Genomic DNA, 13,460 nt, shown 5'->3' with positions numbered 1-13,460 from the left:
AACATGACTATCTGGTAACATGGTCAAATTAGTTCCCACTATGGCTGGATTTGTGCTTTACTTTTCCACACAATACTTGATCTTTGAAGTGAGGTATTGGAATGCATACCCTTTGGGGAGCTAATGAATCAGACATAGCATGCCCAAATCACATAACTTGTCTGAACGTTTATCTTGACTGGGACAATGAACCACTGACATGATCAAATATACAGATGTGGAAATCAACACTTCCACACCAATGTGTGTTGTGCACAATCATGCCTGCCTGTGGACAATAAGCTCACCTGTACCGCATTCTTATACCAGACACATGATCTCTCTTCCTCCCAGTTGTCACCCAGTCTTTCTCTTTTTCCCTGCCTCCTTTTTCTCCTTACCCACATGAGATCCACTACCTAGTCACTTGGCACATTGTATCCATTCAGGTGTATGTTTGCCTGTGCATGTGCATGTGCATGTATTTGTATGTGGAAGTTTTTACAGAAAGCTGAGTGTACATGATAACAACGGCAGTAATGAGAAATACATATAGGACTTTAATTTCCTATTATTAGCATTGGGTAAGAAGTCAAAGGAAATGCCCGCAGTATCACACTTGAGTCGTCATAGCTGGTGAAAGTATGGATGTGCTTTGAAGTGAAGTAATTAGTAAAAAGATTGTAGTAATAGCGAATGTGGACTTTATATTTGGCTCAAAAGAGAAATTTAGATGAGTACAAAGAGATTTAAAAATGCCGAATTATTAAAAACATTCTGAAGATGATGTGGATCTATCATCATCAGATGAAATAAGTAGAAGAAAGAAAGGATAATTGATCAGAATTCAGCTTATGTACATTTAACGGAAGTTATAGCTGGACAACTGAGTGATATTGTATGATGGTCAAAACACTTTTCATGTGTTCATGTGCAGTTTCCCATCTGGCTCATTTAATTTAAGAGTTTTAGGTCTTTCCCAAAATCACTTTAGATGGTGCTCACATGGTTATTTCAGTAAGGGTACAAAATGTTACTTAAAATTCTTTACTTTACAATCTGAGCTCGGTTTCTTTATCTAATGCCTATAATATTGGCAGTTGCACCATGTTCTATGAGCTAAAGAGGATGATGTTCAATGTGCATATTTTCTGTCTCCTTTCATAATCTTTTATACTGTCTTGCTAGAAGTGTTTTCTATAGTGAACAATATTTTTGCCCTGCAGATCATTGTTAAAAAGATTGCAACAGAGAAACATCGCTTAATGTCTAACAAAGAGAATAAGGAAAAATTAGATGAAGACTTTATCCACTATCTGCTTGGTTTCTCCCATATTTTCAAACTGTTAGTTGAACTGAAGAAACCAATTGTGGGACACAATTGCCTTTTAGACCTAATGCTTTTGTACCAGCAGTTCCATGATGTTTTGCCAGGTAAGAAATTCTTTTCATTTGCTGTGTAGTTTTGTAACCTTATATCTTAAATATTAAAACAAACAACTTATTTATTTTTGTAGGAAAAGTGGTTCTGACTTTCATGTAAACTACATGCTACATTTACAGTTGTAGTTACAGTAAAAACAAACAAAAAGGACAGTCCAGTGCAACTTATGTCCTCTCTGTGAACATAGTTTCTCCATGGACACATGAAAACTGCTCTGCAGTTATCTTCTCCTCTGGCACATAACTTGTCAGCAGAAAAACCTGTATCTCCCCCATCCAAACCCCACATGTGGCCGTCTTGCCAAACTTATGACACCGATGATGAGTAGTCATTTCACTAGGGTCGCATAAACGTAACGCGCATTGTCATAGTTCTGAGCTCCTTATGGTTATTACCTTGCCAATCAAATCTAGCAATGGAAAGTCCAGAATGGAGCAACAACAATGTGGAAAGTATAGATTGCTATTCACTGCATGGAGGAGGCATTGATTCACACCGAGCGAGGTGGCGCAGTGGTTAGACACTGGACTCGCATTCGGGAGGACGACGGTTCAATCCCGCGTCCGGCCATCCTGATTTAGGTTTTTCGTGATTTCCCTAAATCACTCCAGGCAAATGCCGGGATGGTTCCTCTGAAAGGGCACGGCCGACTTCCTTCCCCATCCTTCCCTAATCCGATGAGACCGATGACCACGCTGTCTGGTCTCCTTCCCCAAAACCAACCAACCAACCATTGATTCACAGACAGGGTCAGTGAAGAAGACTGCTAGAAATATTTCAGGTTTCAGACAAAGTGCATGTTCAGAAGTAGAAAACTTGCACACATTCACACAAGAACAACTCTCACATATGTGGTCACTGTCTCTGTGTGGTCACAATTCAAGCGTACCTTTTCTTTGCTTTCGTGGTTACAGTCACTTGACCTAGGTACGCTGTCATCACAGTTGAAACTCTTTGTTTGGATCCTAAGCTGTGCTTATAGTGCTGTTATTACCAAATCTTCACTTTCTTTGTAATTGGAGGTTGAGAAATTTTCATTGCTGTAACTTTTTTTCAGTAATGACTTCACAGCTCTTTTGTTTCACAGCTCTTTGTTTTTGATTTCGCCTTTAAATCTTTCATTTCCAATGCCATAAAGCAAAAGCTTTGTGACTGAATCTTCTTCTGTCCCACAGTCACACATTGGTACAAGAAGTCATTATCGGTATCGTAATGGCTGGCAATTTCTTTCATTACAATAAAATATTCTTGAAGAGACTTCCTTTTCTTCTTTTGTAGGACGAGTAGTTTGTGGATCTCTGCAGCAGTTGTCTTCATGTTGAATTCTTCTTGTAATGTCTTTTTCAGGGCAGCCCATGATGTAAGACTGTTCTATCCTGCAATGAAAGCTCAGTCAGACCTTCTAGCAATATTTTGTGGGGAAAAAAGGGAAAAATGCTGATGATTACAAACCACTGAAAATGGTGTTCCCTCAAAATCAGTGATCCACTTTTTTAACGGGATGTCCATCATTGGTGCTGAATGACTTAAGAACACCCTCAGCATCATTCACACTTATCCTGTGAACGTGGTGAGAATTGTTTCTCGTGTTTATCATCTGTTGCCGAATCGGAGTCCTTCATCTTCTTTTCCAGTAAACTCAATCTAATCACTACCTGTTTGGATTGAATCATCTCTTTCATCATCCTCCATCATCATCATCATCATAATCAGCCGCAACAGCAGCTTCTTCTTCTTCTTCTTCTTCTTCTTCTTCAGATTCTGTGCCTTTAATTATCAATGCAAAGTTGTCAATTTTGGATAAATAACAATTTTCAGTAGTTACTTCATTTTTCATTCCACAATCTGTACACATTGTATTACAGGTTGCTCCCAGTTCTGTGTCTGAAAATGATGCTTCAATAAATGACATCTTAGTTTCAAGCCAAAAGAAATTCTCTCCTGTGTTTTTGATTTTTTTTTCTGTCATCTGGAACAGCTTCAAAAGTAAACTCTTGTAAAGATTTAATAGCTTTAACAGATGCAGAAATGGAATTTTCATTTACTTTTCAATTTTGCTTAACATTGCCATTTCTGTATAAGTTACAAATATTCTTCACCCTTCACAGTGTTCTGAAATTGCCAGAAATGAAACTATTGTAACCTCTCAAAAATCATCCGTAATCAAACCTTCCATTGCGCCTGCCAACTTGGTGTTCCATGTTAGAACTTGTTTCATCTAATAGTTCTTGTTTCGCTGGTAAATACTCCTTTTCTCGCAGTGTTCAAAAGTTATAAGCATTGTTTATTCTCCTACCAGTAATCATTGAAATGTGGATTTCCATCGTAGATCCAAAATCCACACAATTACACTTTGCTATGCCATCATGAGCAAAACAGCACTGAGAAAAATTCATCATAAACATTTAAATTAGATGTCCAAAACTATGTTGTCACTTGTACTGTTGATCGTGGAGGAGCACCCAAAATTTATAAGAAAAACTGTTCTGAATTTCTCTTAAACTATTTATTACTTCCACATTTACAGATTCTAGTAATGAATGAAACAAAATAACAATATAATACAACACAGACCTTCTCTGTGAACATAGTTTCTCTGAGAACACACAAAAATTAATCCACAGTTTTAATCTTCTCTGGTAGATCACTTGTCTTGTCAGAAGAAAAACCTTTATATCCACCATATGTATTCCACATTATTATTACTGTTGTTATAACTGCAACCTTCATAAATGGTGAAGACTATCTTGAGTAATGTTTGTGTTGTTTGGATAATATAACTAGATTTAGCATTTAATTATAATTAGCTAGAATGAATTTACTTCATAAAATTGTTTATGTTTGTGGAATCTGTGAAAGGATAATACATCAGCATATCATGTATTCCTGTGTTGTTCATGTATCCGCCTTTGGAAATATGGAAGTTGCATATAAAAACAGTGATTTGTCACAGAATAAGATTTTTCTAGAAAGAGATACAGGGTGTTAGCAAAAAGCAACCAAGAAAGACATGTAAAAATGAATTACAAAAGCACTATGCTTTAGAAATCTCTGTAGGGAATTGAAAAATGGTTAAATACTGAACTGGGAGAAGAGGTTCTGCAAAAGATGCGTGAATTTTGTTCGCTCAGAAGGCTGAAGGTGTAAGAAAGACAAAGTAGCAAGGGTTGCTTAAAGCCGCAGGTTTTTGTAAAAATGAAGGAAGTGCTAACAACTAAAAATATAAATCTTGTGACCTGAAAATATACACAAGTTATTTTTGGAGCACAGCTTTGTATGGGTTTAAAACATGAACAAAGGGAAGATAACAATTAGAAGCCAGAATGAGATTTACACTCTTCAGCGGAGTGTGCACTGATATGAAACTTCCTGGCAGATTAAAACTGTGTGCCGGACCGAGACTCAAACTCGGGACCTTTGCCTTTTGCGGGCAAGTGCTCTACATCTGAGCTACCCAAGCACGACAAACGCCCCATCCTCACAGCTTTACTTCTGCCAGTATCTCGTCTCCTACCTTCCAAACTTTACCAAAGCTCTCCTCCGAACCTTGCAGAACTAGCACTCCTAAAAGAAAGGATATTGCGGAGACATGGCTTAGCCACAGCCTGGGGGATGTTTCCGGAATGAGATTTTCACTCTGCAGCAGAGTGTGCGCTGATACGAAACCTCATGGCATATTAAAACTGTGTGCTGGACCGAGACTCGAACTCGGGACCTTTGCCTTTCGCGGGCAAGTGCTCTACATCTGAACTACCCGAGCACGACTCACTCCCCGTCCTCACAGCTTTACTTCTGCCGGTATCTCATCTACCTTCCAAACTTTACAGAAACCTTGCAGAACCAGCACTCCTGAAAGAAAGGATATTGTGGAGACATGGCTTAGTCACAGCCTGGGGGTGTTTCCAGAATGAGATTTTCACTCTACACCTGAGTGTTTGCTGATATGAAACTTCGTGCCAGATTAAAACTGTGTGCACTTGCCTGTGAAAGTCAAAGGTCCCGAGTTTGAGTCTTGGTCCAGCACACAGTTTTAATCTGCCAGGAAGTTTCACAACAATTAGAAGCATTTAAAAAGTACTGTTACCAGAGACTGGTGAAGACCAGATCAATTAATGTAGTAAAAAAAGAATAAGGACAGCTTGAAGTTAAGCAACAAGAGAAAATGTCTAAAAAAAGAACATAATTACTTAAAGATAGAAAATCTTATGATAAGAGTCTTTGCTGAATAGTGGTTTTAAGGGATGGCACAAGGAGATAATTACAGGTGCCTAAAGGAATTTACCCTTTGAATATACTGACATCAACCTACATTTATTTTTAAAAAAATGTCATCTGGGATATTGGAAAAATATTTTCAGTAGTGTGACTTGCAAGCTTAATGTAAGAAATTTTACAGCTGAAATCTTTAACAACCAATTCATATTTAACCATTGAATTGCGACACGGAATTTTTAGGGTGCATGTCCCACTTCCAAGCCTCCATGACAACAAAGGATGTTCATGACATTTAGTAGTAAGTAAGTGTTGGGACGTCCTATGTGGGGAGATATTATTACGATATGTGCAGATGCGAGAACTGCTTGAACCCATCGCTGTTGCAATGTGAGAAGCGGGTGAGCATCTCCACTTACTGTGTGGAGCTGCTTGTTCCATGATATCATACCTTGAAGGTGGTTAGAAGAGGAGGAGAAAAAGAGAAAAGGACATGGTTACAATGGAAGCCATGAAAAATGACTCTCAAATTGTCTTACGAAGCTGTGGTGCAGTGTAAAAGACATGGTTACAATGGAAGCCATGAAAAATGACTCTCAAATTGTCTTATGAAGCTGTGGTGCAGTGTATATAGTTACTGGCTGGCCAGTTCAATTCCTACCTCCTGCAACTACTTATGTGCCATCAGGTACACAATATAATCATCTCCTGTTCACATAGCTAGTGATATGGTTAACAGGCATTACATTTCTGATATGTTAATGCTGGTAGCTATGTTAATGCTGGTAGCTGTAGCCTATGTTTGAGGCATCTGTGACCTCATCTTTCAACAGGCTAATGCAAGACCAAATGCTATTCATGTTGGTCCAGCTAGCTCAAACAGAGGTTGTTTTCCAGATCTCGCAACTATTGAAAACATCTTGTCATGAGTTTGTGAGAGACTGGTAAGCAATCACTTGTCAGCCACTGCAGTTGATGGACTCTAGCATAGAGATGAAGCACGGAATGACGTACTATTACGTGTAGTCAAAGCTCAATTTGACTTGATACCTAGCTGGGCTGGAGCCATTGCTGCTGCTAGAGGTGGCAACTGTGTCTACTGATATCCGCACCTACATGTTTCTAAGTCACCAACACATTTGACATACCATCTTCCTGGTATACTATGGATGCAAAAACAGCAATAGTTTGTAATTTGGTGCTACACTTCCTGATAGTGTAATTTTAATAGTCAGCAAAAGCTTCGTTTTTCAAGTATGTTCTGTTGGTGACTTATTTGTGGAAAAACTGGAGTCTAGTATACTAGGGAGCAGCGAAACAAATTTGGACGCAAAGGAAGTCCACCATAAAAATGGCATTGATGGATCCTACCTTGTGTGGACCTATTGGGCCCATACGTGAATAATAATAATAATAATAATAATAATAAAGACTAAATAAGAAAAGAAGAGGACAGTTCATATAGTTACCCATTTGTAAATGTGACAGCAAACACAAAATATCCTTATGTGTCTATGAGATGTAGAAACTGTAATTTACAAAGTAATACTATGAAGATTTAAGTTTTAGATATCAAAAATACATAAAAATTAAAACCCAAACCACTAACCCTCATCCACTGGTTCAACAATAAATGATTAAATTCCTGGACCATGTTACATTCACAATAAGATTTCATATTGTAAGATTCTATGTGACTTTCATATAAAATTTCGTAATATTGCTTCATTGAAGGAACTGAAGTGATCGATGGCAGTATCCAGCGAGGGGAGATGTTATGTATCAAAACATGATGAAAGTGGAATGAGTTGTATTTTTCCCGTTTGTTTTGATGATAATACAGTTTATCTTATAACAGCTGTTATATAGTAAACTCTACAGAGTAATGATAACCAAAAAAAACATAATATGAGTGAAGTAGCAAATGAAAGTAGACTTAATTCAGTTTTTTTAAACTAGCTGCTTCTGTCTGTGATTAGATGTTGAGAGTGATGGTTGTACTGAGGAGAGATAATAATGCTCTGTAATAAAAATGCTTATGTGGAAAATATAATTGCCAATGTTGTTAAAAGCAAAATTAAAAAAAAAATTTTTTTTTTTTACTTATTTCTCTGGGAAACTACGAAAGAAGATTTATTGGTAGAAAAAAAGCAGCTACATGATGGAACGCAACATCACGTCTAATTACTGAATCCGGGCTACACAGAAATAATATAGGACATGTTGGGCAGAGCACAATTAACTCGCAGGAGCTGAAATACAATGAAGTGTTGAGGTAGTAGCCAATCTTCACTATTTCAAACTCATCAGTACCAATATTTATCCAGAAAATACAATATATACACTATTAGTGTTAACATTGTGAGTGCACTGTGGCTAGAGGAGAAAAGTGCTTCTATTTCACACCATAATACTAATATGGAGATGTTGAAGCAAGTCAATTGCCACAAGCACCTTTATAATCAATCTGAACTTGACAGTTTAGTAGCAAAAACGGGCCTTGGGATTATGAGACAATCACTTTAGCACTGCTAGTACAACCCCATAGAAAATGTGTGGGCGCTATTGAAAGGAAAGATTGCATTCAGAAACTGCACATTCAGAATGAAAGCTGTTCAGAATTTTCTTGAAGTGGTCAATGATGTCATCTTGGAAGAGTGGTTCAATTGTGTGTGTGATGCTGAAAATCTGCAAGAGAAAGACTTTTGAAGGAGGGCATCTGAAAAAGTTTGTTGACAGCATTTTCATTGCTTCCTTTCAGTCATCTCCCCTTTCCTGTCACCCATAAAAGATTGACAATATGAGGTAGAACAGCTGTGTGGTTTAAGCTGCCTGTGCTGGTATATATATATATTATGTTATCTCTGGGGAGGAGAAGACCCATGCTTCCTGCTGTGTTCCAAAGTTGACACTAATGTGCGAAGTTAAGAATTGCTTAAATGTTCTCATAATTAACACCAAAATAGCTTTATAATTTAACAGAAAAGTAGTAATAATGTATTTGGCTGCAATATGTCGTCTAACACACTCAACAATACATTAATTTGGGGAGACTGCTGTTTCACTATGTGCAGTATTTTCTATGCATTTTGTTTACATATAATTTTATGGCCATAATTATTTTTTTAAGTAAATCATTGTCCATTTCTGATTCTAAAGTCATTATGTCACTGTGCTGTCTGCCAGTTTCATTAAGTGATGGCATTCTAGGTTTGGCTTGACATGTGCACACCAAAGGCTACTGAACTGGGGCAGGTGTGTGGCAAGGACACAATTGGGAGAAGTACCACTTTAATTTCAGGGTTGCCACAGGTTCTGGAAATCAGGAAAATTGGGGAGTATCAGAGAATTTCTAGGACGGGAAATATCAGGGAAATTTGGGAGGGGGGGGGGGGGGGGGGAGAAAAACAGTGGGAAAACCTCATTTTTGTCTCAGTAGACGAAATAGTTTGTTTACTGGGGTGTTATGCAATTTTGCTGGCTGTGTGCAGCTGAACACATGTGCCGCTTCCCTACTCCCTCATTCCTACTGCTTCTCTCCTACCTGTCACTCCCCTCAGCTTCCAGTCTTTGTTGCCACCACTTCTTGCCGCTAGCCTAGCAGCTGCCGATGAGAGGCAGGGAGGCATGAGGAGTGGTTTGTTTGGATCTGATTCTCAGAGACTGTAGGCACAGCAGCAGGGGACAGCGGTCATGTGTGCATAAGTTGTAATTGTGTGAATGTGTGTGTGCTCTCATTTTCTGACAAAAGCTGTGGCTGAAAATTTAGTCGCGAGAATGTGATTGTGTTCTCTACATGTGTGTGTGTGCAGCTCAGTAACCATCTTTATGGTAAGTTGCTAGCTATCCTCATTATTATTGATTCTCACAGTATTTGTACAAGTTATCTATTGGATTAAATATATATATATATATAAAAACAAAGATGAGGTGACTTACCGAACAAAAGCGCTGGCAGGTCGATAGACACACAAACAAACACAAACACACACACAAAATTCAAGCTTTCGCAACAAACTGTTGCCTCATCAGGAAAGAGGGAAGGAGAGGGGAAGACGAAAGGAAGTGGGTTTTAAGGGAGAGGGTAAGGAGTCATTCCAATCCCGGGAGCGGAAAGACTTACCTTAGGGGGAAAAAAGGACAGGTATACACTCGCACACACGCACATATCCATCCACACATACAGACACAAGCAGACATATTTAAAGACAAAGAGTTTGGGCAGAGATGTCAGTCGAGGCAGAAGTGTAGAGGCAAAGAAGTTGTTGAAAGACAGGTGAGGTATGAGTGGCGGGAACTTGAAATTAGCGGTGATTGAGGCCTGGCGGATGATTTTTTCCCACGTGGAATGTTTCCTTCCATTATATTGTTATCTATTGGATTGATTGATCACCATGGTGTCATTTCATCAAGCTGTCTGTGGCTCATGAATAGCTGGCCACATGAGTGGATTTCCACGCCGGGCCAAAACCAGAGGTCATTTTTGCTGGTATCTGTAATGGATCGGGTTGGATGATCTGAAGCTATACGGTTTCCAGTAATATGCACGCCCTGCCTCTGAAATCTAGTCTCACTGATCTGCCTGCAGGGCGAGTCTGTTTTTTTGTGGCATAATGCAGTGGATTTTCACAGTTTATGCATGGACCCAGGACTGTTGTGCTCCTCAGCAGGCTAGAAGCCACGGGCGATGGATTTCAGGAATTGCAACTATCACACCGCAAAAATGTTGTACAGCGTGGCATTTTATTAACATTTTATTTATTCTAGTACGTTTTGGCACTTCAAAAGTAGTTTCTATGTTAGGAAGTTTGGATGATAAGAAGAAGAAAATTGTGCCTGACGCTGGCGATTTGTACGCTCTGTATTCTTATATTTCTTGAAAGAAAAATCACACAATACCTGTAAAATAATACATATGAGAGTGGCTAATAACCGACCGTAACGAACAGAGTAGAACCAACATTTTATTGGTGGTCACCTACAGTATTGCTGTACATAATTCTTCTCCATCTTATACACTTCTTTCAAGAGGCCTACTTTTTTCTGAGGTTATTTCCGATATCAGTAAAGGTATTTTAAATCCGTCTTGCAACTTCCAAGGAAATGCGTATTTTTGTTAGCAAATGATTTTTGTTTTATTGAAATAAAATAACATCAGTGGACTTAATGAACACACATATAATTTACAAAAGATGTTGATGTTAGTATTAAGATTTTTACTCATCTTAGTGAACACCATCTGCTTGAAAGTTTTTTCGCTATTGTTTCTTGTACCATAGCTGCAAAGACAGATTATCAACTTATGTCTTATCTTACCTTAGATCCCAAAGTTGCAACTCTGAATTTACTTGACAATTTGTTAAACGTTCTTAAGAGTTCTTAAGAACTTTTAAAAATTTGTGCAATTTTAAATATGGTGGCCTTAGTGCTCTCATTTAACTTGCCAAGAAACAAAATCAAATTTTCTTGATCAAAGTTCCTCTTTAGGTAATATTGTAAAAGTTTTTTTACTGCTCTTTGGCAGTTCAGTGAACAATGCTCAATCACGAAAAATTCCTGAACTCATACAAAATTTATACTGCACTCCAGTTTAAAGTGGTATCAAAAAGTAAGTTACAGAAAATATCTTAATATTGATCAACTAACCAAATCTGGAAATTAGATTTTCTGGTATAGTAATTATTAGTTGAGCCACCAAGCCACTTGTACAATAAATGATCACACATTACTGACAGACCTTTTGGCTTATCATATCTGCACTTGTCCTTATGTCAGACACATGTGGTTATCTGTATTGCATTCTGTTGATGATACTGGTGTAGAGTGTTTGCAGAACAGTGTTTGTCAGAGCAGAGATTCTTAAGAATACAATAACATTTTTAAGAAAGACAGATCAAAACTGAAAACAGTGTGAACACATTCTAGTTAAATCACATGTACTGTTATCTTGACAAAGTTGGTCCACCTGAGGAAAAGTTAAAGTGTTATTTTTTTGGATTTTAAAACTTATTTTAACAGGATATCTTTTCTTTGTTTGCAGAAGTTGTGTTGAATCATTGGATGTAGGTCAGTAAGCTTATGATTTCCTCTTATTGCCTGTGAAGGTGAGAGTTTGTATGAAAGTTTTTTGCCTCTGTGTTTTGTTGATGTTGGCAACATAAATTCTTGCATGTGCTATTTATTTTTCATAACCACTTCAAAAAATATATGTCTTAATTCACGCATTTTACTTCTTTTCAGGGTCTTATAGCTCATTTAAGAAGAAAATGAATGAACTGTTTCCAAATTTGTATGACACGAAGCACATTAGTTTCGAACTACAGCACAGGCTGGACAGAGGTAAATACTAGTTAGTATATTGCTTTTTTTGTATGTTTCTCCCTGTAGTGTCCAACAAAATTGTAAATAGTAATTACTAACAAGAAATAATGTAATATAATGACAAAATCTCAAGGCAGTATAAATCATCAGTTTCATCAAAGAGATGAAAATACTTGAAGCTCATGTTGATTGTTGTAAATAAAAAGATTGTATTCATATAGCCCACCTAAATACATGCGTAAAATTGTGAAGTAAGTGCACAGGTTGTCGATGGTATTTTGATTTACTACACACAGGAAACAGTTATTGTGTCATTTTGATCAGATAATTTTCATAGTTGGATTCATGATATGGCTAAATATGCAAAAGAGCCATATTTATACACAAATTGCAAACATAGAAATTAATTGTTTATTTCATTTGATTTTTTATTGCCTTCAGAACTCCTTTACACGTGGATGTAGGAAAAATCTAAAATACAATTTATATAGCTATTATAATTAACTCGTAATAAAAAGAGAACAATGAGTATGGGGCAAGCCACAATTACAGTTAAGTTATAATAAACTCGTAATGATAAAAAACAATGGTTATGCCTGTAGACTGAAATAAATAAGCTCAGATTTAATGATATTTAAGAAAACATTTAACTTGGTTATTTTAGACTCATAATAAGAGACAATAACAGTAACATCTGTAGAATGAACTAACCAGCTATAAACTTATGGTATGTAACAAAATATTGAACTTGATTGTTTTAGGCTGACATTCATAAATTCTTGAACTGTGTAGCAGTAGTTCTTCTGACATAATGTTTTTGCTTTTGCTCTGAATCCATCTCTGTTTAGCTTTATTTTCAAGTATCTTGATTTATAGTACAATTGGCATATGCCTTATGCTCCTGTGTCCATTACATAGCCTGTGTGATGGCAATAAATTATGTACCCAATTTTGCCGTTGTTCAGTATAAGGTTGCTTGTATGTAAGCAGTGTATCCGCTTATAGTTTGTATCAGAAATCGTGTTGTGGAATTCATTATCACAGTGATTTGAATCCAGTATATTGGTGTCATCAGCAAACATTACTGATGAAATTGCTGTTACTGTAAAAGTACTATCTTGCAGATTCTGTGGCAGAGTTGTCATAGTTAGTATATTTAAAAAAAAAGGGCAAAAATGGTTTATGCCTCCAAGTAAAATCTTCCAAGAACTGAAGCGTATTTCAAATAAAATGTTTTATGTACGTATTAAATATTTGGGAGCCAGCTTATAGTTTTAGTACTTGCTCCAACAACAATAAATAATTGCTATTAAATAGTGATAAGAAATAAAATTTTCACAGAAATGTGTTATATTTTATTTCCTAGTAGCCTTCACCACATGATTGAAAACATTTCTAGCTTCAGCATTTACAAACGCTACTGTATTTTTGAAGATGTCAGACTTGTAGATGGCACTAAATAGTATTTCTTTGCCATGTCCGAGAGCTTTGTGTTTTGATTGTT

General features: G+C 37.1%; 1 protein-coding gene across 1 annotated transcript in view; it reads left to right on the top strand.

Annotated features, from left to right (window-relative positions):
- Positions 1-13,460, top strand: part of LOC124615424 (pre-piRNA 3'-exonuclease trimmer-like) — a 203,156-nt gene that overhangs the window by 61,632 nt on the left and 128,064 nt on the right. The window contains exons 4-5 of the mRNA XM_047143303.1: positions 1,206-1,413; positions 11,876-11,974. Of these exons, the coding sequence (XP_046999259.1) occupies positions 1,206-1,413; positions 11,876-11,974 (307 nt within the window). The remainder of the gene's footprint in view (positions 1-1,205; positions 1,414-11,875; positions 11,975-13,460) is intronic.

This window comes from Schistocerca americana, chromosome 1, assembly GCF_021461395.2.
Source record: "Schistocerca americana isolate TAMUIC-IGC-003095 chromosome 1, iqSchAmer2.1, whole genome shotgun sequence".
In the NCBI taxonomy this organism is placed as follows: domain Eukaryota; kingdom Metazoa; phylum Arthropoda; class Insecta; order Orthoptera; family Acrididae; genus Schistocerca; species Schistocerca americana.
The sequence above is the reverse complement of the archived record's forward strand: the minus strand, read 5'-3'. Positions and strand labels throughout refer to the sequence as shown.